Genomic DNA, 25,639 nt, shown 5'->3' on the forward strand with positions numbered 1-25,639 from the left:
CTAATGACTCTCTACACGTGTCAAAGTGACCAAAAGTGGGTGTTTCTCCTACTCTGTGATGCGGGGGTTATTGTGTAGATGTCGATCTGTTATTCTCCAGTATTCTGGTGGCTTGTGAACCATCTCCTTCTCTTTGAGTCCATTATATTGTGTCCACGCTTGCCCAGGCTCAGATGCATTAACATGCAAGAAGGTAGAAGTCAAGTGTAATTAAAAACACCAACAAGAAGCCCTACTTCTATCCTATCAGTGAACTAAGCCGTTCACCTTTAGTGTTATAATCCTCTAAGCAATAATATTCAGAGCATGGTTTACTGGGATGAACGTGCCAACGAGTCTATTGTTTTGACGATTCACAATTTTAATTTGTGCCTAATGTAACACTTAACTGTAATAAAGAAAATTCAGAGACCCACATTTATTGAGGAGCTAGGTCTCTTACATGAATAGAATGCCCTCACCGTTTGTTTGGGAGGAGGGCATAAAGAAGTGGAGCAACTTGAACAGTCATGCTGCTACCTGGCATGAGAAGGAAGAGAGCAGAGTTTGAAGGGAGCCCTCGGTTCTTAGCATTTGTATCTTACAACGTGTTAAAAGCATAGAGGGCATTTGGCTCCGTGTTGGGCTCTGCGCTGACAGTGTGGAGCCTGCTTGGAATTCTCTCTCCCTCTCTCTCTGCCCCTACCCCATTCGTGTTCTCTCTTTCTCTCTCAAAATAAATTTTAAAAAAAGCACTTAAAAATACAATAAGTATAATGGGCATTTGGGAGCCCAGCAAAAGCCTACACTATATCCACTGCTGGGGGGCAGGTCTGGTTGTTTGGTGGGTTGGTCACCTGAGGTCTATTTGCATAGAGGACCTTGGACTCTCCTGGCAGAGAACCCACTCTAAAGGAAGGATAAGACAGGCAAACAAATTTAAGCCAGCAGCAAAGCCTCCACCATCACAATGAAAGAGGACTTCTTCATTTAATCCACGCATGTTCATTGAACACTTATCATGAGATTCTAAATTCAACATGGTGTCTGTTACCCAGATTTGTCTTCTGCTCTTGCCTGAGCTTTACAGGGGGTAGATTCTGAACACAGGGGTGAAAGAGCTGCTTTGTTCATACTCCATAGGGAGGTTTTGGTATTTTTTGAAAGGGAGTATAACAATAAGAATAGAAGGACACCCCCTCACATGCATTCACACATTGACACACATTGAGTCTTGAGGACTCCCGGGAAGGCTTTGTGAGCATGCTGCTGAGGCTGGGACCCATAGGGGGCATGAGCCAGCCAAAGGGATCGAAAGAGAATTAATTTCACATAAAGAATTTTTAAGCGATTTCTCCAAATCTTTCAAAAGGCATTGTCTGAAGGAGAACTTGAAAAGGTGGAAGTAACTTTTTTGAAGATGGTCCCCTAGTAACCAATAATTCGACCAATTTAACAGACTGTTTAAAACAAGGGTTTGTGTGGCTGAATTCAGTTGGGGAGTCCGTGTGTATAAACACAGATAACAGTCACTGGGTGTCTTCTCCCTTTTGGGTCTTTCCCCGGAGGCGGCTGTGGGTGAAAAACCAGGCATTGGCCCTGTTCTGCCTGTCTGATTCTGACCATTCACCTCAAACACCTTTTGTTTTCAGTGATGTTTACGTCTTTAGCATGGAGCTTCCGAAGACATTTCAGGATCCCAGAGGGAATTATCAATTCCATGTTCTCAGAGCTCGAGGCGCAGGCCTGTGCACCTACTAATGTTACTAATTTGTTTACATCAGTGCCTCAGGCACAACAGATGCAGATAATAATGCCAAGTCAACATGTTGTTCTTAAATTTATCTTTAAATTTAATTGTGCTTTCCGAGAAACTTGATACAATTCCACGGTGAAAAACTCTTGGTGGTGGTCAAGCCAAAGCAATGTGATAATCACATGGGGATGAGACACTGTTAGAGAATTGCTGAAAATCACACATGCACACGGATCCACACGCACACAACGGTGGCCATGTAAAATACCTCCTGTGTGAGCACTTTCAGTATCCTTGAATTAACAAGACCTATGTGTTTTTACCATTGCAACCTTTTATACTAGATGTAGCGACACTTTAATTGGTCAAGTTGTGTTCTTTCATAGAAGTGTTTGTTTCCAGATAAGTCGATGGGCTTTTGAAATATTAATTTATCGAGTTTTTCTTTTCTTTATGTATTCACTTTGTTTGGCTGGACTGTGACACCTTTGGAATGTCATTTTTAAAAGGCAGCTATGCAGATTTGATAGAGAATTGCTAACAAAAGAATAAGTTTGATTAGTCCCACAAGGAACCATTATCATTAGCTTCTTTCAGCAGGCTTACAAATACAAATATGCCCATACATATTGCGTGTGTATTAAATGTGTGTACATTTTAATTTTAATGCTAGTTCATGGGTTTATACAGACTCAATACACGTTACTATTCAAGGTTGATTAAGTACAAAGGGTTGAAATGCAGCCAATAAAACGCGATTAGAAAGAGATTAGAAAAAAATTTTAATTAAAAAATTGCCACTGCAAATCCTTTCAAGACGTAGGCAGACATAAATAATAAATAGAACCATTTAGTGACTTCTTGACAAGCAGCCCTGGGCTGGAATTCTGGAGGACTGTATTCTGGTCACACCTCTAATACTGGCTTTTTCTAGTGACCTTTAGTAATTGTTTACTGGATCCTTCACATATTAGGTGATCAATAAACGCCTCTGAATTTCATTAATCCCTGGAGGAAGAATCTCAGGTCTTTGTTTTCCTTACAGGACAATTTTTGAGGCCATTTGGAGGAGATCCTGGGACCAATTTGAAAAAGAGCCAGATCCTGGCTCTGATCTTTGGAGACTTCAGATATTCTGGATTGCCTAGACTCTATGAACGTGTAAGAAGACCAGACCAGAAATACTTTCTCTTTTCTGTGTAAAAACCTTAATGTTAGAGATATTTAAAAATGTCACATAATCTATATACCTCGTCATAAACTTATCTGTAAGTTACCATTAAATTGTTTTTTTGGTTTGGTTTTGTTTTTTGTTTTTGTAACCTCTGAGCTTCAGTGGAAGTGTCCCAGAAGAAATGAGACTTGCTCTGGTTTTAATCACCAGGAAATTGTCTCCTTGAGGATCATTCTGCCTGCAGTTGCCTTTGGGAACTTGCAAGGGTACATTGGTCCTTCAGGACTTCCACTTGCTTTGTTTGGAAGTGCCCTTTGTGACTGATGGCTATGGCCCCATCACCCTGTGGAGATGACAGAGCAGAAACTGATTAAAAATGCCAGCACTCAGTGAGCACTCCATTTTTCCTTCTTTCTCTTACTTTTAAGTTTATCTATTTATTTTGGAAGAGAGAGAGAAAGAGAGCATAAGCAGAGAAGGGGCAGAGAGAAAAAGGGAGAGAGAGAATCCCCAGCAGGCTTCATGCTGTCAGTGCAGAGCCTGATATGGGGCTTGATCTCCCAAAATGATTCACTGTGAGACCTACAGTAACTGTGAGATCACGACCTAAGCCACGATCGAGAGCTGGACGCTTAACTGAGCCACACAGGCACCCCTCTCCTTGTTTCTTATGATCATTTTCTATGGCTGCTGTAGCAAATCACCACAAAGTTAGCAGCTTAAAAACAATGCACACCTACTTCCACATTTCTGTAGGTTTAGAAATCCAACACAAGTTTCATTAGGCTAAAATTAAGGTGTTAGCAGGTGTTCCCTTCTGGAGGTTCTAGGCCTTGCCTTTTCCAGCTTCTAAAGACTGGCATATTTCTTGGCTTGTGGCTCCCTCCCTCCATCTTCAAAGCCAGCAATGCTGTGTCTGTCTGAAAAGGACAGGTAAAGCAGAAATCTGTGTATTCAGAATTTTGGAGGTGAGCTGCGTCTTTGTAAAATTACCAGTCTACTGGGAACCACTCCCCCTTGTGGTGGACTGCTTTTTTTTTAAGTTTATTTATTTTGCGAGAGAGAGCACATGCAGGGGAGGGGCAGAGAGAGAAAGAGAGTCCCAAGAAAGCTCTGCATTGCCAGAGTGGAGCCCAACACAGGGGCCCAAACTCACTAACCGTGAGATAATGACCTGAGCCCAAACCAAGCGCCTGCCATTTAACAGACTGAGCCCCCCAGGCACCCCTTTACTGAGCTGCCTTTGAATAACAGACACTTGTTCTTGGAATACCAGTCAGGTGCTTTCTATGGGAATGCATGTTGCTCTCAGTTCAGTTCTTCCTCTTCAATTCCCCAGTTCATTTGGCATCATTAAGAAGCAGCACTCTTATTCCTAAAAGTTACAATAAGTGGGGCGCCTGGGTGGCGCAGTCGGTTGAGCGTCTGACTTCAGCCAGGTCACGATCTCGCGGTCCGTGAGTTCGAGCCCCGCGTCAGGCTCTGGGCTGATGGCTCAGAGCTTGGAGCCTGTTTCCGATTCTGTGTCTCCCTCTCTCTCTGCCCGCCTCCCCCCCCCCCCCCCCCCGTTCATACTCTGTCTCTCTCTGTCCCAAAAATAAATAAACATTGAAAAAAAATTAAAAAAAAAAGTTACAATAAGATGTAATCGTTAAGAAATCTTTGAAAGTGCAAAGTGTAAAAACGAAACAAAACTGATTTTGTAGGATGTATAGTAAGGCACCCTTTATTAGAACCTTACCAAAGAATCCTAGTTTGGCCTAAATTTCATCCTTAGTCTAGCTATAAAGGAAAGGTTTGCTATGAAAATTGATAAACAGATGCTCGAGGGCCTGAGTAACCTACTTAGGAGAACAGACTGTTTTGAAATACTTGAGTAACACTGATTTGGGGGGAAAAAAGCCAATTAAGAGGCTTTTATTTAGTAAAGCAGGTGCAATTAGATATTTTTCAGTATGTTAGTATAGTTTTGCACCTTATCCATTTGGGAATCATTGCAATGAATTTGCTTGAAAATATTCTGTACTTTCACCTTGTTAGTCCGAATTGCTAAGATTTGGCTGTATTTAGTCATTTTTAGGGGAAATGTTTTCGGTGAACTTTTCTTTTTTTGCTTATACTGTAGACCATTCTCCTGAGTGGAAAATGGCTGCTCAGTGTGCCAAGAGAATACAAAAGTCTTTGGCGGGAAAACACTATTTATGATCGTTTGGAATTGTCCATCCCCGGAAGTTTCTCAAATTAGGCTCATGAAGAGCCTCAAATTAGGCTCATCCAATCTAGCTCACTGCTAATCGGAGAAAGCAAAAGCTATTGGCAGGGCTGGAGTTTGGGCTTCCCTTACCCTTGGTTCCCACCTTCCCTTTGCAGCAACATGCCTCCAGTGTCCCAGGTAATGCTCCTCAAAGGGCCTTGCGGGTCCAGTAGGGCTCTTGTACGAGGTGTGGCACCACGGATGGTGCTCTCGTAAGGCCCTATCAGCCTTAGTGGCAATTAGTGACTGTTCTTGCTGGTCCTTCAACATAAAAGGTGCCAAATCTAAGATCAGATGTGATTATGCTGGTTTACATGCCATTGCTTTATCATCCATGAGCACAGGCCCTAATGTCTTAGAGGTTTCCTATACGACAGTGCAGTTAATAGGAAAAGTGCTTCTGTGAGGTGATTTCAGGTGACTAGGTGATGCACTTGAACTGGGGCTGTGTGTCCAGGGGGTTACGGTAGGTCTCTTTTTCTCTCTGATGTCTCAGGACTCCAGTTCTAGTTTGTATACTTGTAATTGCAATTCCTTAGCTTCCAAAATGGTGTTATTTCAGCCTTTCGGTCCATCAGAAACTTCACCATTGCTTAAATTTTTTTTGCTCTTTGCAGCTAGAACTGTTTCACAAAGCTGTATGGTGCCACCAAGCCTCCAGGAGGAATGCAAAGATTTCACGATGTAAGAGTAACTTATTAAAGAGAACCCTGGTGGAGCTAACGTAAATCTAGAGGATTTCTCTAGAGATCTGTTGCCTGTTTGATGACAACAGGAAACATTTTCCTAAACAAGGAGGTTTAAAGCCTCCAGCGGAAGTATGCAATGAAGTTATGGGATTACTTCTATGTTGCTCAACCAGCAGTGGCTGTGGCTGTTTTTTTTCTTTCTTTCAGGGAAATGAAACCTACCTCCAAAACATCTTCCCAGGCCAGGCCTCCTGCTTTAGGTCTCTGCGGGGAGGCTCCAAGGTTGAAAACAATTCTCAAAGTTACTTAGAAAGCGAAACAATTGGAAATCACAGAACTTTTTTTGCTGAGAGTGAAGAAGAAACAATGGCTTATGGAGCCAAAAATAACAAATTAGAAGAGTCAGTATAAGCCAAATAGAATCTCAGAATAAACTCTAATATATATTATTGGTAGCATTAGCAAAAATTAAGAAAAACTTGGGGGACTCCTGGGTGGCTCAGTTAAGCGTCCGACTTTGACTCAGGTCATGATGTCACGGTTTGTGAGTTCCAGCCCCGCGTCGGACTCTGTGCTGACAGCTCGGAGCCTGGAGCCTGCTTCAGATTCTGTGTCTCCCTCTCCCTCTGCCCCTCCCCTGCTTGTACACTCTCTCTCCCTCAAAAATAAACATTAAAAACATTTTAGGGGCGCCTGGGTGGCGCAGTCGGTTAAGCGTCCGACTTCAGCCAGGTCACGATCTCGCGGTCTGTGAGTTCGAGCCCTGCGTCGGGCTCTGGGCTGATGGCTCAGAGCCTGGAGCCTGTTTCCGATTCTGTGTCTCCCTCTCTCTCTGCCCCTCCCCCATTCATGCTCTGTCTCTCTCTGTCCCAAAAATAAATAAACGTTGAAAAAAAAACATTTTAATAAAAAAATTTATCACTGATAAATTTCTATTCATTATTTAAAAAAAAATTCCTCTGTTTATCTAGGAAAAAATTGCTGTTTTTCTCTTAACTTTTTTTAAAGTTTATTTATTTATTTGGGCTCAAACCCACAAACCGTGAGACCATGGCCTGAGCTGAAACTAAGAGTCAGACCCTTAACCAACTGAGCCACTCAGTTACCCCAAGATTGCTGTTTTTCAATTTTATTGGTGGAATACCTCGGCTAAGATTTTGAAACATCACCGTTCCACTGGGGTATACTTTGATAGTTCTGGTATAAAACTGTATTAGCTGCAGTATTCTAGAAAGAGTTACAATAGAATTAATGATAGCATGTAATTATGACCTTGAACGTATCATTCGAAGTTTACTCTGATGGTTAGCTGAGAGTTGAGGCACAAGGAAATCAAATGCTACATTCCGTATGTTTGATTTCATTCACGGCTTAAGGGAGAAGGGATTGGAATTGAGACCCGAGACGCTCTCCAGAGTCGCTGAGCAGTGAGTGGGAAGCTGGCCTGTCAGCATGGGCTGGAGTCACGTCCATCCCATGCTGAGAGAACGGCATCATTGCTAATTGAAACAGTAGAGATGATTACTAAGGCTGTAGCTTGAGAAGCAATATATACCAACACCAGAGGGGAAAGGGCTATTTATTTAGGCAAGTTCACCATCAAATCACTGGACAGAATAAACAACTCATGGAGAAAATCAACGCTTATTACAATCCAAAGGGAACCCATGGTAATTTGCTGATTTCTCTAGGCACTCTCAACGTGATGTGGAGTAAAACTCCCCTAAACATTTTCTACCGGATGAGCAGCTATGATCGTGAAAAATCCCTCTTTTTGTTCTTGTGGTTGATACCTCTTTCCATGGTTTTCTGAATTATATTTAAGCATGGTACAGTGTATCTGATGTTAGCAAGCACCCAATTTAGCATTAATTTCTCTGGCTGGAAATATGAGCCATATGTTTATGTTAGTAAGAGCAACAGTACGCATTTGATCGTCTCTGAGGAGACTGATATATTTTCATCTCAAAGAGGGAGTTCTGAGAGTTTGTATTCCTTTTTTGTGGGGGGGGGGAGTTTGTATTCATTTTTGAAGCATCAGCAGCTTTCAGTACAGAGGCCACACAAGTTTTCTGATCTTATTTTATTTAATTTCTCTACTGGTCTGACTCTGATTAGAGGTTCAAATGAAATTGTGATTCTTCTATACCTTGATTACGTTAAAGTATTTCTGTCTCTCTCCCGGCACAGTGGTAAAATTGCAAGTAAATTAATTGTTACAAAGTTGCAGCAGGAGTAGCGGCTACTATTCTTTGAGGTGGCTGTATTACTAGATTTCCAGATGGCTGAGATGTTTTCTTTAAGATCCTCAACCCCGCTCCATAAAAGCATTTTCACAAGGGTACAGAAATCTAACTGAGCGGCGCATCTTTCCAAGCCCGTTGGCGTGCACACAAACAGCCTTGATTTGGGGAGCCAGCAGGGGGCACGTAAAACAAAATGAGGGGGGGAATAAAAAGGTTGCACATAGAGTAATTTTAATCCATTCCATTTTTAAATACCACAATAAATTTAATTTTCACAATAAATTAAATAGCCATATTCAGTTTACAAAATAGAATTACTTAGTGTGAAACCAGTATTTACAACAATATACAGTATGTACATGGCATTTCTCTTTGTGGACGTAGGACATGGAAGTGAAAGGACTTAACTTTCAAATGTGTGATTGACATGCCACGTGTGACACACACCATGGTCTCTACGAGAAAACAATAGTGCAAAATCACCACAGGAACTTTGGAACAGTGTCAAGTTTATGAGACAAGACAGTCTTTGAAATAATAAGAAAATAGTATTTTCTGTTTTCATGGCACCAATTCAGTCTCTGAATTAAAGAGCCAGCTTTCCCTTAGAAAAGAATGCATAACTGAATCCTCTACCTCCTGAAGCTTCGCAGCCACTGGTGCGTTTTCACACATCATCTTTTGGCTTAAATCTATGAAAATGGCGGGCGGCAAATTCCGACTCCAAGGAAGACTAACTCTTTGAGGATAGCTGAAGTCACTTTCCCCCAATACCACCATCTTTTCTTTTCGTCAATAGCTTAAAAGATGCAACTACTCAGACAGCAAACTGTTGTTTTGTTTGCTTTTTTTTTTTTGTCAATTTTCAATAGAAAAAGAATTGATCTTATATTTGGTCACACACTGCGTATGTACAAGTACACATGGAAAAATGACTCGGATAGCTGTGTCTAAGAAAAGTGCATATTTTTAATCTAGGGGAGACATTGTGAGTCTCCAGCCACAACACATAGTGTTATATGACTTATTATTTTAGGGCCAGTTCAATGTCCTCCCAGTGATCTGGTAAAACTTTTGATTGAAAGGGTGAAAAAATTTGCGCAATTTGGTAATGACAGAGGGGTCCACCTCTGGATGAATGCGTCCCTTGCTGCCCGCCAGGCACTTATTAAAGATAATGTTAAATCGCAAGCAGTAAAACCCTCTGGTAGCATTGAAATATAAATTGTACTGACTTATCCTCGGGGGAAGATTTAGGAACTTCTCCACAAGCTGAAGTTCTGGCAGAGGTTCCGTGATGAGGCGATCTCCGTCCACAATGTGAAACTGCTCAATCGGAAAGTATTTTAACCACCTTTCCAGATGTTTGGTGTAGATGCTGGTTCTTACCGCCTTGTATTTTGTGTTCACTTCGCAGGTATTTGGGTCTATTGCCAGCTTCTCAAACTTGTAGTAAGTTTTATTCTTCCTCTCCTTCCCCTCTAGCACCTGAGTGTAATCAGAAATAGCTCTTGTGGTTGGCTCCCTGACAATGATCAACAACTTGATGGATGAGTTCATTTTGTAAATCCTTTCCGGAACCTCCTCCGTGATAAAATATGCTGGGCTCTTTTCAATTGTGATTTGCTGTGGGTAGGAAAAAGGCATCTTTTTCCTATACCACTCAATTCCCTTGGCATAATTCTCATCATTGTCAAAGAAGTGGATTTCTTGAGAGGCTTTGACCACCGCTGGATGGAGGTTCAGCATCTCAAGCAGGGCCCTTGTGCCTCCTTTCCTCACCCCAATGATAATGGCCCTGGGGAGCTGCTGGACCAGGTCATGAAGGCGAACTTGCTCCTTGGAAGTATTGCCCTTCCGGAACTCGTGCAGCAGGCCCCGCTTAAACTGCAGGGCGCGGAGAGGGAATTCGGCCTGGCTGCGGGCTCCGAATCGTCCTTCGATGGGGCAAATGGGTTGTAGCCTGAAAGCAACAGAAAGAGGCTCTTAGAAGCTCATTGCAACTAACTTGTCACTTTTCTGCTTCCCTAGTCAGAGTAGGACTTTAAATGCATAAATAACACTACTGGTTCCCAGCCTGCTGCAATCCATAATGAACATATGTTTGGGAAATTTTATTTTAAGCAACCCTGTATTAAATGGAGCACACATAATTGATGGGATTATTTTTATTAGTGCTCCTTAAAATTTTTATTCACCAAGCACTTAATTGACTACAGCGTGTACTTATGTTCACAGTACAGGACAGACAAGCGACACCAGCCATACTAATAGCCTTTTCACAGCCCACGAGTTAGCATCATTTAGAAGACGTGAGAGGCAGGAGATTATAATCTTCAGCTGCGAGGCAGAAGGGTGGCTAGGAAGCCGCGTCTTTTGGGTTTCATGTGGTATTATTTTCTTGCAGCTCAGCAGCGTTCATGTGGCTCTTAAAAATCCCTGAGATGTAATCTGGATAGAGGTCCCAGGCTCTGCCCGTGGCTATTTGTATCATCAACCTGCAAAAATCCAATCCTGGCATTTGCTGAGCTTTTTCATTCTATGAGAATTTCTGCCGTTGGCCTTGGGGACAGCTAGACAAGTACTATATTTCTTCTGCTTCTCTTTCTATCTAAAGGGGTCAAGATTATGTTTCTGCTTTGCTGAATGTAGGAACAAACCCCATGCCATTAGCAAGTGCTATCTATCACCTACCCCCCCCCCCCCCCCCCCCCCGGACCAGAAATCAACAAGACTTTGGCAGGACAGGAAGCCTCAGGTCCTCACTGCCAAACCCATGTAAATTATAGCGCTCAAGCTCGTGAAGGAAGGAATGCAATGGATGGAACCAGAAAGGAGGATTCCCACTTCAACGTTGCCCTAAATAATGAACAACCACCACTGCTTTTTACAGAGAGAAAGCTGTGGTAACGATCCTAATGATACCAGACTAGAGTCCCGGCTTGATTTGGCATGGCCAATAAATATGGGTGGCAAATTGAGTTTCCTTTTGGGTAACAGTCTGGAATCTAGCTGAAACTCATTATAACATCCCTGAGTTTATCTGAGAAGGCATTTTAGCCTTCTTGTTAAAGGGTATAGTATTAGTCAGGACGGCTGTTAAGCCAATCCTCCAACTGAAGCTTCTAGTTACCCTAATTATTTGGAGTCTATGTTCCCCTCTCTGTGGCAATGAGGCTGTCTCTTGCTTTTCCCCAGAGACCCCATTATACCGTCCTTATCTTCTCTGATGTTTATAATTAAAGGGAGAAGAGAAAAACTTCACCAACACATTCCAAAGAATTGAGGGAAAAGGGTTTGGCCTGTCCAAACATCTGTCATAATGCGTATGGAAAATTACACTCACATATTATTTGTGATGTTTGTTTTTTCTGATTTTAGAAACAACCCACGCTCACTGTAGAAAACGTGAAAATATGGACTATGACAAAAATAATGGGGTGTGCTACATTACATATTTTAGGGAAGCGTGAATTTTGTGTTTATAGATTCGTTAATAGGATTAATACGCTAGAGTTCTAAATGGAAGATATGAAAGTAGCAACACATACAACGATATTTTTTATTGTCACATTGACTGGGATATTGCAAATTCATCTTTTAGCTCATCTTGGGTTCTGGTCCAAAATTAAGCCCTAATTCCCTAAGGCATCCATTGAATGTAATGGATGGACTTCTCGCCTGCGCATCCAAAATGAGGCTTGTGCCTTCCTTGGGAGAAATGAAGAGATAGTCAATCCGCGCCTTTTCTGTAAGGACTTAATTCTCTTGCGGAACTCTGGCTGAGAGGCTGAAACAGGGCCATTTTCCTTCTTCCCTCCTGTCCTCTTTCTATCTTCCACCTTGGGAGCTCATACCCTGCAGAACAGTTGCTTTCTTGACTTCCTGACTCACAATAGGAGACAATATATTATTTCCCTTTCCTGAAGAGTAGGTTCTGTGCATGGGCCTCAGACGTGGGAAAAACATGGAATCTTAGGACCAGGAGGAGCAGAAGTATTGGAGCTCAGCCTCCCTCCCAAAGAGCAGGGTCCTCAGTTACTAAAGGATAGGCCTAAGTAAGTGCGTGTCAATTTTAGGCATCATCTGTTCAAACTCTCAAATGAGAGGTTTCGGGAAAGCCCACCAAACAGTTCAATTCCTTGTAAAAGCTACCCCATTGGAGACTAGCGACCAAGTTAAAAACGAAAAAGTCATCAACTGAGTAACTAATATGTTAATGATCATTGGATCAATTGCTCAATAAAAGGAAAATGATTGGAAGATAACTAAAGGTATTGAAAGATCTGGACATAAAAATTCCAGCAGGGACCTAGGACAATGGTGCCCACCTCCAAGCTTTTCACTAATAACTAAGTACTACTTTAGAAAACTACTCGAAGTCAGGGATAAGCCTGGATACTACCATTTCTCATAGTCAGCAAACCACTGGGTGGGAAGTTTACTTAGGAATTTTGAATTGAAAAGCATCAGAGGGGTTCACTTTACCCAAATTGACACTGGCTGAAGGAAAATAAAAACCACTGCAACATTATTTGTTAAATAACCAATTGATAAGCTCTAGAGATTAGAAAAGGAGAACTGTAAGGAAGGTAGTTTTAAGTGTGGCCGCATTTTCATGAAAAATGGGAATTGAATTCCTCAGTCTTTCCGGTGCAAGACTTGATTTTAAAGGGCAAAGAAGGAAACTTTGCGTTCCAGAAATTAACTTCTCTGTCCTTTCCAATCATACCAAATGTGGGACAGTCCAGAGCCACTCAATGTCAAGCCAGCTGATATTGCTGGGACTTGTGTAAGACTAGTATCATCTCTCAACTGTTGGCTTATTTACAGCCAAAATGCTACCTCTGTAAATTTCCTCTCCATGGATTTTCCATTGTTTTCTGTGCAATTACTCTGAGCGACAGCCTCCTCATTTGATACTTTCAGCTCCTTGAAACCAGACCTAATTAACATGGTTAAAACTCCCCAAGCCTACAGCCATCTTTCCAAGGCAATGGATTCCAAACTTGATGAGCTACTTTACAGGCTCATACATAATCTTAACTCTTGTGGTAGCACACTAATTGCTCACTCATAAATTTCAAAATGAAGATAAATAAATACAACATCACCATTTTGCTATGGCTAGAGGTCAACAACCAGATGCACACAGACCACACTGAGCTCTCGTAAGTGACATTTTTACTGCTTTATCCCTTCTCTGAAAACAAATGTCAATGCACACAGAATACAAATGGATCTTGACGAACACCTTGGCTTGAGCAACTTGGATCTCTTTTTTTCAAAGGCTCAATAAATCAAAATCAATACTGCAGAAAAGTGTGTTTCTTGGGAATTTTGAGAGAGGAAAACAAATGGATGGATTTAAGATTATGTCCTAGGGAAGTGTAAATCAAGAGACACTTGAAGTCACATGGGCATGAGTATGTGTTTAATTACCTACCTATCCAAGCTCCCAACTCTGGCGACTAGATACAGGAGACTCCCAACGGCAAGGCTTCCCAGCACCAGGAGCTTCTGTCTCAGCCACGCCTGCTGTTTGAATAGCATGGCCCTCCATCAACCTTCAGGACTTCTGCAGCCTGAGAGACAAGGGATAGAAGGGGACTCATCAGTAGTCATCTCTAATAGGCTCTGTGGATTGTCACAAAGCCTTGGAGGGGTGGGAGTACAGGCTGTATGGGAAGTGATGTTTCATGAAGAAAAGATCCCATACCAACCTTAACTATGTTCATGATATAACAGGTATTTCCCAAAACTTGTCTTCCTTTTCCTGGCCCATGTTATAAGAGCAAATACTAAACTAGGGGGAAGAGGGGCACCTGGGTGGCTCAGTTGGTTGAGCAACCGACTTTGGCTCAGGTCATGATCTCGCAGTCTGTGAGTTCAACCCCCACGTCAGGCTGTGTGCCAATCAGTCAGAGCCTGGAGCCTCTCCAGATTCTGTGTCTCCCTCGCTCTACCCCTCCCCCACGCATGCTCTGTCTGTGGAATGTAGTGCATGATCTGGTGAGGAGGCTGGAGGAAGGAATCCCAAAAGAGGGAGATAAGAGCCATATTCATCCAACACACAGTGAATAAATATTTATGGAACATGTCCTACGTGCTATATTGTGTACCAGGTGCTAAAGACATAGTGGGCAACATGGGAGTCTATGGTCTAGTGGAGAAGAGAGATATTGACTAGCAAACGTAGGATTCACATATATTCACAGACGGTAATAACAAAGGAACAGGATCCACTGAGAGAGAATAAGAGGAGGAACCTATTCAGTCTTTGCTGAAGAAGTGACAGTTGGCCTGACACCTGAGGATGAGAAGCAAGGAGGACAGGGCAAGGGCAGAGGAACCAGCACGCACGAAAATAGTGCGGAGGAAAAAAGCTTGGCCAGTTTGAGAAGCGAAGGAGGGCTGGCCTGGATGGACACAGGAGCTGAGGGTGGGGAGAGAAAGGGCTGAGGACAAAAGCAGAGAGGAGGCAGTAAGAAGGGTCTTTGCAGGGACTCGATGAGCCTGTGGTCACCGCTTCGAACATCTTTCCTTGTGTGTAGGTGAGACGGGGAAGAGAAGGGAAAGAGGTAGCTCAGGAAATTCTCAGATAAACCCTATCTGAGTACAGCAGTGGGCTAGACCTGCTCACTGACGTACAAGAAGAAAAGGCGCTGAGCCCAGAATCTATCTGCTTTGCTCTCTAGACGGGGGTTCTCTATCGGGAGCTTGCAGGAACTTAGGAAATGCACACCTGCTACCACCTTCAGAGATTCCATTTTAATGGGTCTGAATTAATCTTGCATCGTGTGTGTGTGTGTGTGTGTGTGTGTGTGTGTGTGTGTGTGTTCTACAGTGGAGTGAATGACACACAAAACTTAGTCATTTTTTACTGTCTTGTTTTCCTCTTCAGATACGAAGTTTAGAAAACTCTCTCCTTAATTTCTTCCTGCTTTGCCTTCTGAGGCACAGGATGCCTCCCTTATTTCTTAACATCTGGGGATATTCTCCTTGCGCATTTCCTATGGCCCATATAGTCTGGTTATTCTTCCTCACCCAAGTTATTCTGCCCTCCCGTTTTTGGTTATTTGCTGACCCAGTCCAATCTCTTCTGGAAAGTGCGGGCCCCTCCTTCCGAGGCTCCAGCTTGGAGACTCAGCTTCCGTCCGTATTATTATTACTCCCCAGCAGCAGCCTCTGTGCCCTTCAGGCCAGCGTCCTTGCTGACTCTCATCCCTCTTCGCTCTCATCTCTCTGCTTTTGTCAGCTTCCTCGCTGGCCTGGGATGGCTTTCCTACATTTCCTCCAAGACTCTCAGATCCTGTGAATACCTTGCCGCGGAGGGTGATCCTGGTGGATGCGGATTTTGGAGGAGGAAATCCCAATATACTGCCCATTAGTGAGGAGGAGTGGGTCAGGCCCATCGTGTCGGTAAGTATGGGAACAGAGGGTAACTGCTGGGCTTAGAGCTAACACGGGAGAGATATTTGCATGTAGGGGGAGTAAGGCTGTGGAGCCACCTCACGGCTGCACTCTGCTCAAGGTTGGCAGGCAGGAAAGAAAAGGACTGAGGAATAATGGAGGCCGCTGAGGAATTAGCCCAAGATTCAGGAGAATGCCACAACGAAGCTCTCAAGCTCTCTACTGCAATGCATGTGCCATCTGGTAAACAGTAGGCTATGAAACCAGACTGAGTAGGAGCCACAGTTTTTTCTACCGCCACTGAGGATCTTTCATTCTCAAAGGTTCCAATACTCCACCTATAGGCTGTCCTTTTATGAGAAGTCCAGGAGGTTTTGCTCTGTGGGATAAGCTGTTCCGGCCAGTGCAGCTTATGCCTGAGATGCCTTAAATAGACCCCCTGGGGGTTTCTCTCTCTTTGGGAAACCTCATTCTTATTTTTTTTTTTTTAATGTTTATTTATTTTTGAGACAGAGAGAGACAGAGCATGAATGGGGGAGAGGCAGACACAGAACTGGAAGCAGGCTCCAGGCTCTGAGCCATCAGCCCAGAGCCTGATGCGGGGCTCGAACTCACGAACCGTGAGATCGTGACCTGAGCCGAAGTCGGACGCTCAACCGACTGAGCCACCCAGGCGCCCCGGGAAACCTCATTCTTGACACATTTGTTTACACTGCCTCCTCTACTTGTGGCAGGCCCATTACACGCCCTCAAGTCTACTAGGGTGCTGAGGAGAACTAAAATTTTAATTCGAGCGCTCAGCTAATATGAATGAGTCATCCATGATGCAGTGCAAAGACCACTGGATTGGGAGTCAAAGACCCCCGAGTAACACTTTGGTTTAGTTTGATAACTGAAACTCTCTGGGTTTGGGTATCCTCATCTGTACAATGAAGATAATGATGTCTGTCTGTCTCACGGGGTTGTGATGACGTGAGCCTTCGGTAAGATAACGCGGGATAGAACTTAATGAGTGTCTGGGCACTTGACAAAAATGAAGCATAACAAATACCTTCGGGAGATTGATGTCGTTGTTCTTACAATGCATTTTAAAGAAGAAGAGAATGCAATTAGTGCAGTTCTCATTAATAGTATAATTGGATTGTGGAAAATGTAAGCCTATTTCTAATATAAATAACTTTCAATGGAAATTACTGTGAAATATGAGAATGGTAACACTATATTCTCTCCTCAAAGCAAGATGGCGAAGCAAAGAATTACCAAAAAGAGAGACAAGAAATGAACACTTATTGTGTTAGGCTGAAATCTCTTGGAATTTTTGAGAAATGCGGAAGCCAAATCAGTAGTTCTGAATAAATGTCCCAGGACATGGGAAGTGAAATCGCATTTTGTTCTGTAATCAGTCTCAGACTATATATAAACTAAGAGACAGTACCCTAGCATCCCCTGAATCAACCCTGCTCAGGGAACCAAAGGTACTTGGTGAATTTAACATTCGAGATGCCTCTTTGGTTTCCATCATGAAGTGCTCCAGGGTCTGTCTGAGTCTTAAAAGCTGGGAGTTGTTGCTCTTCGTCTGAGGATTCAAACCAAAGAGAAGCCACACCATCTAAGTTTTACCAAAAACAGTATTAAACTGGGAAGAAGGTTAAATGATCCAAAGTTCCTTCTTTTGGCTATGCCAACTTTAATGGATATTTAAAAAATCTTACATCACAGCAGTCATACTGGTAATAGGCAAGGTATATAAAATTTTTTTAAGGTTTATTATTTCTTTTTATGTATAGAAAAAGGTTAAAGACCTATAGTGACACAGAAGGCCCCCTTCATCTCCAGTTTTTAATCTCTCAGTGTTTTTCATTTGGTGTGCCAAGAACGGCACAATTATAGTTTCTCCAGACTACTAAAGCTTTCATAGACACGGTATCTTAGCTGAACAAAGCACAGTAGCTAAAGAACAGAGTACATGGCCAGAAACGACACATTGTATAGACATCTGGCTGTTTCTTCAAAGCAGCACTAAGCAAAGAAAAGAAATGATTCCCAAGCTGAAACAAAGAAATAAGGGAACTCAGAAATAATAATAATAAAGATATGTTCAAGCGCTGCTCAAAAGCTTGTAGACATGGTTACCACAAGCCCCCGGTAGCAGTAAAAACAGTAACAGAAACAATAGCAGCGAAGTTCATTAAAAACAGCCAAACTCACAGAGCAGAATTATTCCAAGGAAAGCATAACTGTCTCCTGAGCATTAGCTCATTTAGTAACAGCCTTATGAAGCGGACGGGAACTACATTTATTGAGCATATGCTCTCTGTTACTTTCTCCCACATTTATCATCTCATGTTATACAACGGCACTGTGAAGTATTATCTATTTTATTTTTTCTGATGGAAGCCAAAGAGCAGAGAGATGAGCAGATTATTTACCCAAGGGCATGTAGCTGGTAAATGCAAAAGGAGAATTTAAATGCAGAATTATCTGACCCCAAAGAATGTGGCCCCTTGATTGCAATGCCACTCATAGAACTCTGGATGCTCACCTGGGAGACTCTTAATAAATACTTGTTCATTGATTGATGAGAGCAGACAAAACCACTTAACTCCACCCAAATTACCTGCCATTGAACTTGAAGGGGAAGATGGGGAGGTGAAAAAAAGTAAAAGAGGAAAAGAGTTTCCATGGAGGGGCAGGCAACAGGGGCATTTGGGATGGTTTGTACCTGATAAAACAAAGGAAAAATATTAGTAAGCGATGATAATGATGATGAAAATGAAAAGTGCTGTTCTTACAGAAAAGTAATGTTTTCAATACTTTACAAAGTGGTTTTCATATTCACTGTATCATTTCTTTTTCTTTTCTTCTGCTGGTTTTTTTTTTTTTTTTTTGGTTGCTATATTACTTACAACTTTTTTTTATTCCCTTATAGTCCGTTTAGGTTTTTTTCTTGCATTGATGGAGAAGTGAGGTCATTTCTAACGTATAATGCCCTTCATTGATTATTTATTTTAAAATATGTACATGTATGTATTTCTAGTATAATTAACATACAGTGTTATATTAGTTACAGGTGTACAATATAGTGATTCAATGATTCCATACATTTCTCAGTGCTCATCCTGAAAAGTGTACTCCTTTTTTTAAAATTTTTTTAATGTTTATTTATTTTTGAGAGAGACAGAAAGAGAGAGAGTGCGCACGGATGAGCAGGGGAGGGGCAGAGAGGGAGACACAGAATCCAAAACAGGTTCCAGGCTCCGAGCTGTCAGCACAGAACCCGACATGGGGCCTGAACCCACGGACTGCGAGATCATGACCTGAGCCAAAGTCAGATGCCCAACCGACTGGGCCACCCAGGCACCCCCTGATATGTGTACTCTTAAAACCCTTTACCTATTAACCCACTTCCCCCGACCCCACCTCTCCTCTGGTAACCATCAGTCTGTTCTCTATATTTAAGAATCTGGTTTTTTTATTTGACTCTTTGTTTCTTTGTTTTGTTTCTTAAGTTCCACATACGAGTGAACTCATATGGTATTTATCTTTCTCTGACTTAGTATTATAGCCTCTAGATCCATCCATGTTGCACATGGCAAGAATTCATTCTTTTTTTATGGATAATATTCCATTGTGTATCTACACCACATCTTTTTTTTTTTTAAGCTTATTTATTTTTGAGAGAGAGAGAGAGAGACAGACAGACAGAACATGAGTGTGGGAGGAGCAGAGAAAGAGGGAGGGAGACACAGAATCTGAAGCAGGCTCCAGGCTCCGAGCTGTCAGCGCAGAGCCCGACGTGGGGCTTGAACTCACCAACCACAGGATCATGACCTGAGCCGAAGTTGGAGGCTTAACCAACTGAGCCACCCAGGCGCCCCTACGCCACATCTTTTTTTAAAAAAATGTTTATTTATTTTGAGAGAGAGGACGTGTGCAAGAGCAGGGGAGGAGCAAAATGAGAGGGAGAGAGAGAAAACCCAAGCAAGCTGCATGCTCAGTGGAGAGCCCAAAGCCGGGCTTGATCTCACAACCGGGAGATCATGACGTGAGCCAAAAGCAAGAGTTGGATGGTTAACTGAATGAGCCACCCAGGCACCCCAAAACCAGGCAAGTTCAAACTAACCTGCTACTCACCTGCTATGTGATCATGGGCAAATCATTTAACCTCCCAGATCTTTTTTTTTTTTTTTTTTCCACCCAAGAAACAAAGGGCTTTCAAGGGATGAGTTCAGACCTTCTGGGTCTAAAGTTCTCTCAACCTAAGGGATTCCACCAGAAGACCACTAAATGAGTGTTCTTATAATGACAGATTAATGTCTGAGGAAGTAAAGACAATTGCAGCGTGGGGAAGTTAGTGCCTGAGGCAAATCTCAATTTTTCTTATCACCCCCCAGTTTTAAACAGTTGGACCCCCTTCAAGATGGCTCTATCACATTACATTGCCGATCACCGTGAACACCAATCCTCTCGTTCTAAGACACGGAATTTCTTTGGAAAGATACAGACACTTCAGAAAGATTCTGCTGATTAGCTTTCAATTTGCCCAGCTGTCAGAGAACCCATAGGAATCACATTTTGAAAAAAATTAACCAAGGGCAGCTGAGGAAAATTGTCATAAAGAATCCGCTTTTCTCCTATTATAATGATCACATAAGAGAGCTGTAATGACAAAGAAACAAATGAAGAGGGGCGCAAGAACAAGGGCATGGAAAGGAGCGTTCTGCACGTGTCAAGTCGAATGTGGAGACAGGGTGTAGATTAAGAGGAAAATGGACACCATTTGTTAGTAGATCAGGCAGAAAATGTATCAGTCAGGATGCTCATAATTGCTCTATCAAATGGCTGAGGAAGCTATTTAGCTCTTTGTTTCTTCAGTTAACCATGAAGGGTCAATGTTAGAGATGAAAAGGAAAAAAGTTGATAAATTATACAGAACTGTAGAGCTTATGACTGCGCTGTGCTTAGCACTTACGCTCCGGGGAAATACTGCAGGAGTGGCGTTGAGCAAATTCCAAATTTTCAAATGGGTTCTCCATTTCTCCCCTCCATTCAGCTTTTGATATCATGCATACATAATTGATCACACACAGCTACCATTATTGTGTTAGCTTGAGTAGTCCTCTGGCTCTCTGTCTGCAGGAAGATACTCATTGTGCATTCGTAATTATCGAACTTAAAAGGAGCCAGTTAATTCTGCTTCTGTTCAGGGGTCTCATTTAGTAGGATGATGTCTTAAGGAAAGAGATGGGAACTGAATTTTATTTTGGCATAGAATTCCAATTAGTCTTAATCTCAGTATCTCATTGCTATATGTAACTAATGTTTATAGAAGAAGGGTGTTTTTCCCACTAAAGTTTCTTTTGGCTTCATTAAATGGTTGTTGGAGTTTAAGAAATCGTCCTGTTGGCGAGTTTAGAAGTAGAATCTTTCCCTCTCTAATCTTGTGTTTATCTAGGAAAGTGTAAGTGGGAGAGGTGACAAGTATACAGGCATTTTAAGTTAATATACATCGTCCAAGCAGGTCATTGCAGTACTTTAGGCTCATGCTGTTAAAAAGGTCAAGTTAACTGGATAAGCTCTGCCTTGTATAGCCAAAGTCAATTTTATAGTAGTATTAGTTCTACTTGTCACACCCAGTAAAATCAAGTGTAATATTCTGTACCCGACAGAAAGTCAATTTCCAAATCTTATTTCCTTTCTCACAAATGTCTTGTTTTTGGTGAGGATCAAAGAAATAATGTACATAAAATGTCTTTTAGTGCCGTAACTAAATTAAAATATGGTGGTATTTTTATCATTAATTTTTATTTGATTGGAGTGCTGATTAGATGTTCTCTGAAGTGACTTTTCCTCTCTTTTAATCTCCATAATACTGAGCTATATATTTCTTTTATAATGACTGAAAATGATACTGATTTAACATTAAACATTAAAAAAAATTTTTTTTTAATGTTTATTTATTTTTGAGAGAGAGAGAGAGAGAGAGAGAGAGAGAGAGAGAGACAGAGCACAAGTTGGGGAGGGACAGAGAGAGGGAGACACAGGATCCGAAGCAGGCTCCAGGCTCCGAGCTGTCAGCACAGAGCCCGACGCGGGGCTTGAACTCACGGACCGTGAGATCAATGACCTGAGCTGAAGTCGGACGCGCAACCTACTGAGCCACCCAGGCACCCCAGTACCCACTTTATTGAGACATAATTCACATACCATGCAACCCACACATGTAAAAGTATACATTCAATGGATTTTAGCATACTCAGAGTTGTGCAACCACCACTTGTCAATTGTAGAACATGTTTCCCACCCTGGAAAGAAACACTGTCCTGGAGTGGCCCCCACCTCCCCTGCATCCCCATTTCTCCCCTTAGCCCTGGGCAACCACTGATCCACTTTTTGCCTCACTCTGCCTTCTTGCATCTCATTTTCCTTTTGCCAGAAGTACAATTTCCTCCCATTCCGAAAACACAGGTTGTGACATTTCGTATCGAAGGCGGAAATATTTTCCTCAATTTTTTTCTTCCCAGAGGGAAAAAGAGGTCGTACTTCTTTCTTTTCGCTGTTTTCTCCATTAAGATGATCTAATTTCTGAAGGATTTGTTAGCTGTTGAGCCCACGAGTGACTTGAAACTTAGTTTAAAAGAATACAGTACTAAAATGTTCTCTTCCAAAATTCGTCCTTTTTCAAAACAGGTTTTAGGATGTTTAGTGTTCAGTAAAGAGCTCTTGAGCTAGTAATCACCTCCAGAACAAAAGAACACAGGCGCTGGTAAAGCAGTCAGCACCAGGAGGCACCAGGGCCATGTGCTCTGATGTCATCATAAAGCTCGCGTTTATGGAGTGGTGTTAAAGAACAAAATTGGTCACTAGCTAATGGTGGTAAAGACAGATTTTATTCAGTGCTATTACTGCAGCAGGGGAGACACCTCAGTATAGACCTGAGCTCCACTCTGATTGGTAGAGGTGACTGGGAGTTTAAAGGGGGGGATGAGGGAGTGGGGATGAAGGGCCCTAGCAGAGTCAGGAAAGTGAAAAATTACGGAGTGGGAAGGGGTTGGTCACTTTGACGAAGCCATCTGGGTTTGTTAATCGGTGCTTTTACCGGGAGGCAAAACACGCTTCTTCTATCTTCAGGACAGGAGGTAGTTTTGCAAATGGGAACAAGGCACCCAGCGTACTCACCCCAGGGACTGAGAGGCACAAGGGTGAGAGCTATCCCTCTCTGAAGGTCTGCATTTCTGGGTCCTTAAGGAGACAGGTGTGGGTGGTAGATGTATATCTCAAAGGGTCAAGAGAAAGTCTTTATAATGATAAGTTTTCTAAAGTAACTGCTTTAAGAGGGAGTTCATGGGCACATGGCAGGTTTGGGCAGGAATAAACAGTAAATTCCACTGACAGCCCCGAGCTGTTGCGGGCAGGCAATTTTAGGAGGGCTGGGGTCACCTTAGGCATATGGCCTTAGGCTGCCAGAAACTTGCTAGAGTTTGTGCAAGTCTTTTAGTGTGTGTGTGTGTGTGTGTGTGTGTTTGTGGTGGAGGGGATGGGAGTGGAGGGTAGACCAAGTCATTAGTGCTGTGTATCTGCAATTCTTACAGACTAAGGTTGAGGCCTCAGTGACAAGAGGGCTCCAGGGAACCTGACTGGAGTTTAGTCAAGGAGAGAGTCTTTGTCCGTGCCTACATGTGGTAGGTAATGGGTCACGTGCTAAGCACTTGTATGAATCCTATGGATTTTTTGATTACCAAATCAACACAAAAGTTTCAAAATTCTCTCAGATAATCATTAAGAGTAACAGTGGTGGACATTACATATTGGGCACTTAGTATCCAGTCACACTAAGTTAATATTTAAGTATTAAGTACTTAACCTACATGATCGCTTTTAATGGCTCTGTGAAGTTGGTTAGTGTCATACTCATTTGCCATTTAAAGAAATTTGCCTGGGGCGCCTGGGTGGCTTAGTTGGTTAAGCAACTGACTTCGGCTTGGGTCATGATCTCACGGTTTGTGGGTTCGAGCCCTGCGTCGGGCCCTGTGCTGATAGCTCAGAGCCTGGAGCCTGCTTCAGATTCTGTGTCTCCCTCTCTCTCTGCCCCTCCCCAACTTGTGCTCTGTCTCTCTCTCAAAAATAAAGAAACATAAAAAAAAAAAAAAAAAAAAAAAGAAACTTGACCAAGTGGCAGAGTCAAGAATCTTATTGTTTCTAAGCCTGGGCTCTTAACAGTTATATTATTTTAGTTTCAGCTTGATTATCATCTTAGCCTGAATTTTCCCCTTACTAATTAGAGACAGTTTTATTATTGTTATTGTTTATACAATAAACATTTGGATCATTACCTTTCATTTGAAATAGAATTGCCTTTAGGAAAAGTCTTTAGGTGAAAATTCACTGGCTTTGTGTTTAAATATGAACATCTTTTTTCACGCTTATTTTTACAAGGAAGACTGGGTATAGAATTCAAGGGAGGTGGTTATTCTCTTGAAGCACGTTCTATTAAATATATTAATACTGCTGTCTTCAGTTTCCATTGGTGCTGATTCAAAATTGACAATCAAGCTGTTCTTCTCTTTTAAAAATTTTTTAAAAATGTTTTTATTTATTTTTGAGAGAGAGAGAGAAACAGCATGAGTGGGGAAAGAGGCAGAGAGAAAAAGAGAGACGCAGGCTCCAGGCTCTGAGCTGTCAGCACAGAGTCTGACACGGGGATCGAACTCATGACTGTGAGATCATGACCTGAGCCGAAGTTGGACACTTAACCAACTTTTCACTCTGCTTTTAAGATCTTCGCTTTCACTTTGGTGATCTGTAGCTTTACTGTAGGTCTTAGTGTAGAAGAAACCTTTTCATTTATCCTAATTGGGATTTACTAGGTTTCCTGGTTCTCAGAATTCATACATTTCAATAAATTTGGAAAAAAAATAGGAATCGTTATCACATTGAGTATTCCTCTTTTATGCTATTTCTACTACCTTCTGAAACTCTTGATAAGATTTATGTTAAACCTTCTCATTCTATTCTCTATAACTCTTAACTTAGGTTTTATATTTTCTACCCGGTTGGACAGAATTCTAGTTCATTTCTTTTTCTTTTTTCTTTTCTAGTTCATTTCTTAAGACTTATCTCCCAGTTCGCTATCTTCACTGTATCTAATCTTTTGGATAGTACATTCACTGCATTTTAAATTTCAATGATTGCATATTACTTTCTAGAATCTAATATTGTTCAAGTAGGGTTGGTTATTTTTTATGGTCTCATGTTCCCTGCTCTTATTTCCAAGCTTTTGGTAGATTTCATTAAACATAGCTATGTTATACTCTGTGTCGACAATCTCATTATCTGAGACCTTTGGGTTTGTTGTTTTACTCATAACGTCTTATTTCCTTGTTTGTTCTGTGATTCTCATTCTGGGTTGTTCATTTTCCAAGGAATTTTATTTTTTGGTACTCTTTGAAGCCTGGGTTGAGGTTGAGTTTTCCGAAGGAATTACAAATTTGCTGCTGCAGTTGCCAGAGGGCATGGTCCTCTGGGATCCTGCTTGGGGATTTTGGGACCACGCATGTAGGATGAACTAGAACCCCACACTCCAGAGAGAACCGGTTTGCGATTGTCAATCTTCAGGGAGTTCTGTCCTTTTACACTGTGCCAAAATTGATTTCCTTGTGGAATATTCGGGCTTACTTCTAATTCATTCTTACAATGGCAGTACAATCCTCTAGAATACTATTTTTATGACTGTCTTGCTTTAGACTCCTTGCACTGATCACCTCCTGTGATTTTTCTCACAGCTGAGCCTGCAAAACCATCAAAGTGGAAGAGAAAGGATTCTAGAGTTTGGTAGAAATTCTCAGAGTCATCCTCACTTTGGAACTCACTCGCCAATCAGGTTTCCCAATTTTATCTCACTCTGGGGCTCTGGTCCTTCCTTACTTTCAAGTAGCCGTATAGATATAATTATATACTTACAGGATAGACATATCCTTTAGCTATTTCAGCATACATTTTAGTTATTTCAGTAGCAAGTGGGATACAGAGTATCTGTTTGACCATCCTGTCAGAAATGAAAGTGTCTTTTATTTTATTCCTTTTCCCTTAAACTCACATACAGTTTTAGCCCACCTACTTAATCACCCA

The 25,639-nt window shown here is 42.0% G+C and overlaps 1 protein-coding gene across 2 annotated transcripts in view; it reads right to left on the bottom strand.

Annotated features, from left to right (window-relative positions):
- Positions 1-8,312: 8,312 nt before the first annotated feature.
- The window catches only part of HS3ST5 (heparan sulfate-glucosamine 3-sulfotransferase 5), a 155,412-nt gene continuing 138,085 nt past the window's right edge, over positions 8,313-25,639 (bottom strand). For both annotated transcript variants that reach the window (XM_086707641.1, XM_025925786.2), the window contains exons 3-4: positions 13,545-13,683; positions 8,313-10,061 (exon numbers count right to left, since the gene is read on the bottom strand). In XM_086707641.1, coding sequence (XP_086563767.1) covers positions 9,131-10,061; positions 13,545-13,651 — 1,038 coding nt within the window. In that variant the 5' untranslated portion in view covers positions 13,652-13,683 and the 3' untranslated portion in view covers positions 8,313-9,130. The remainder of the gene's footprint in view (positions 10,062-13,544; positions 13,684-25,639) is intronic.

The sequence above is a fragment of the Puma concolor genome, chromosome B2 (assembly GCF_028749965.1).
Source record: "Puma concolor isolate L17-30 chromosome B2, mPumCon1.1.hap2, whole genome shotgun sequence".
Classification (NCBI taxonomy): Eukaryota; Metazoa; Chordata; class Mammalia; order Carnivora; family Felidae; genus Puma; species Puma concolor.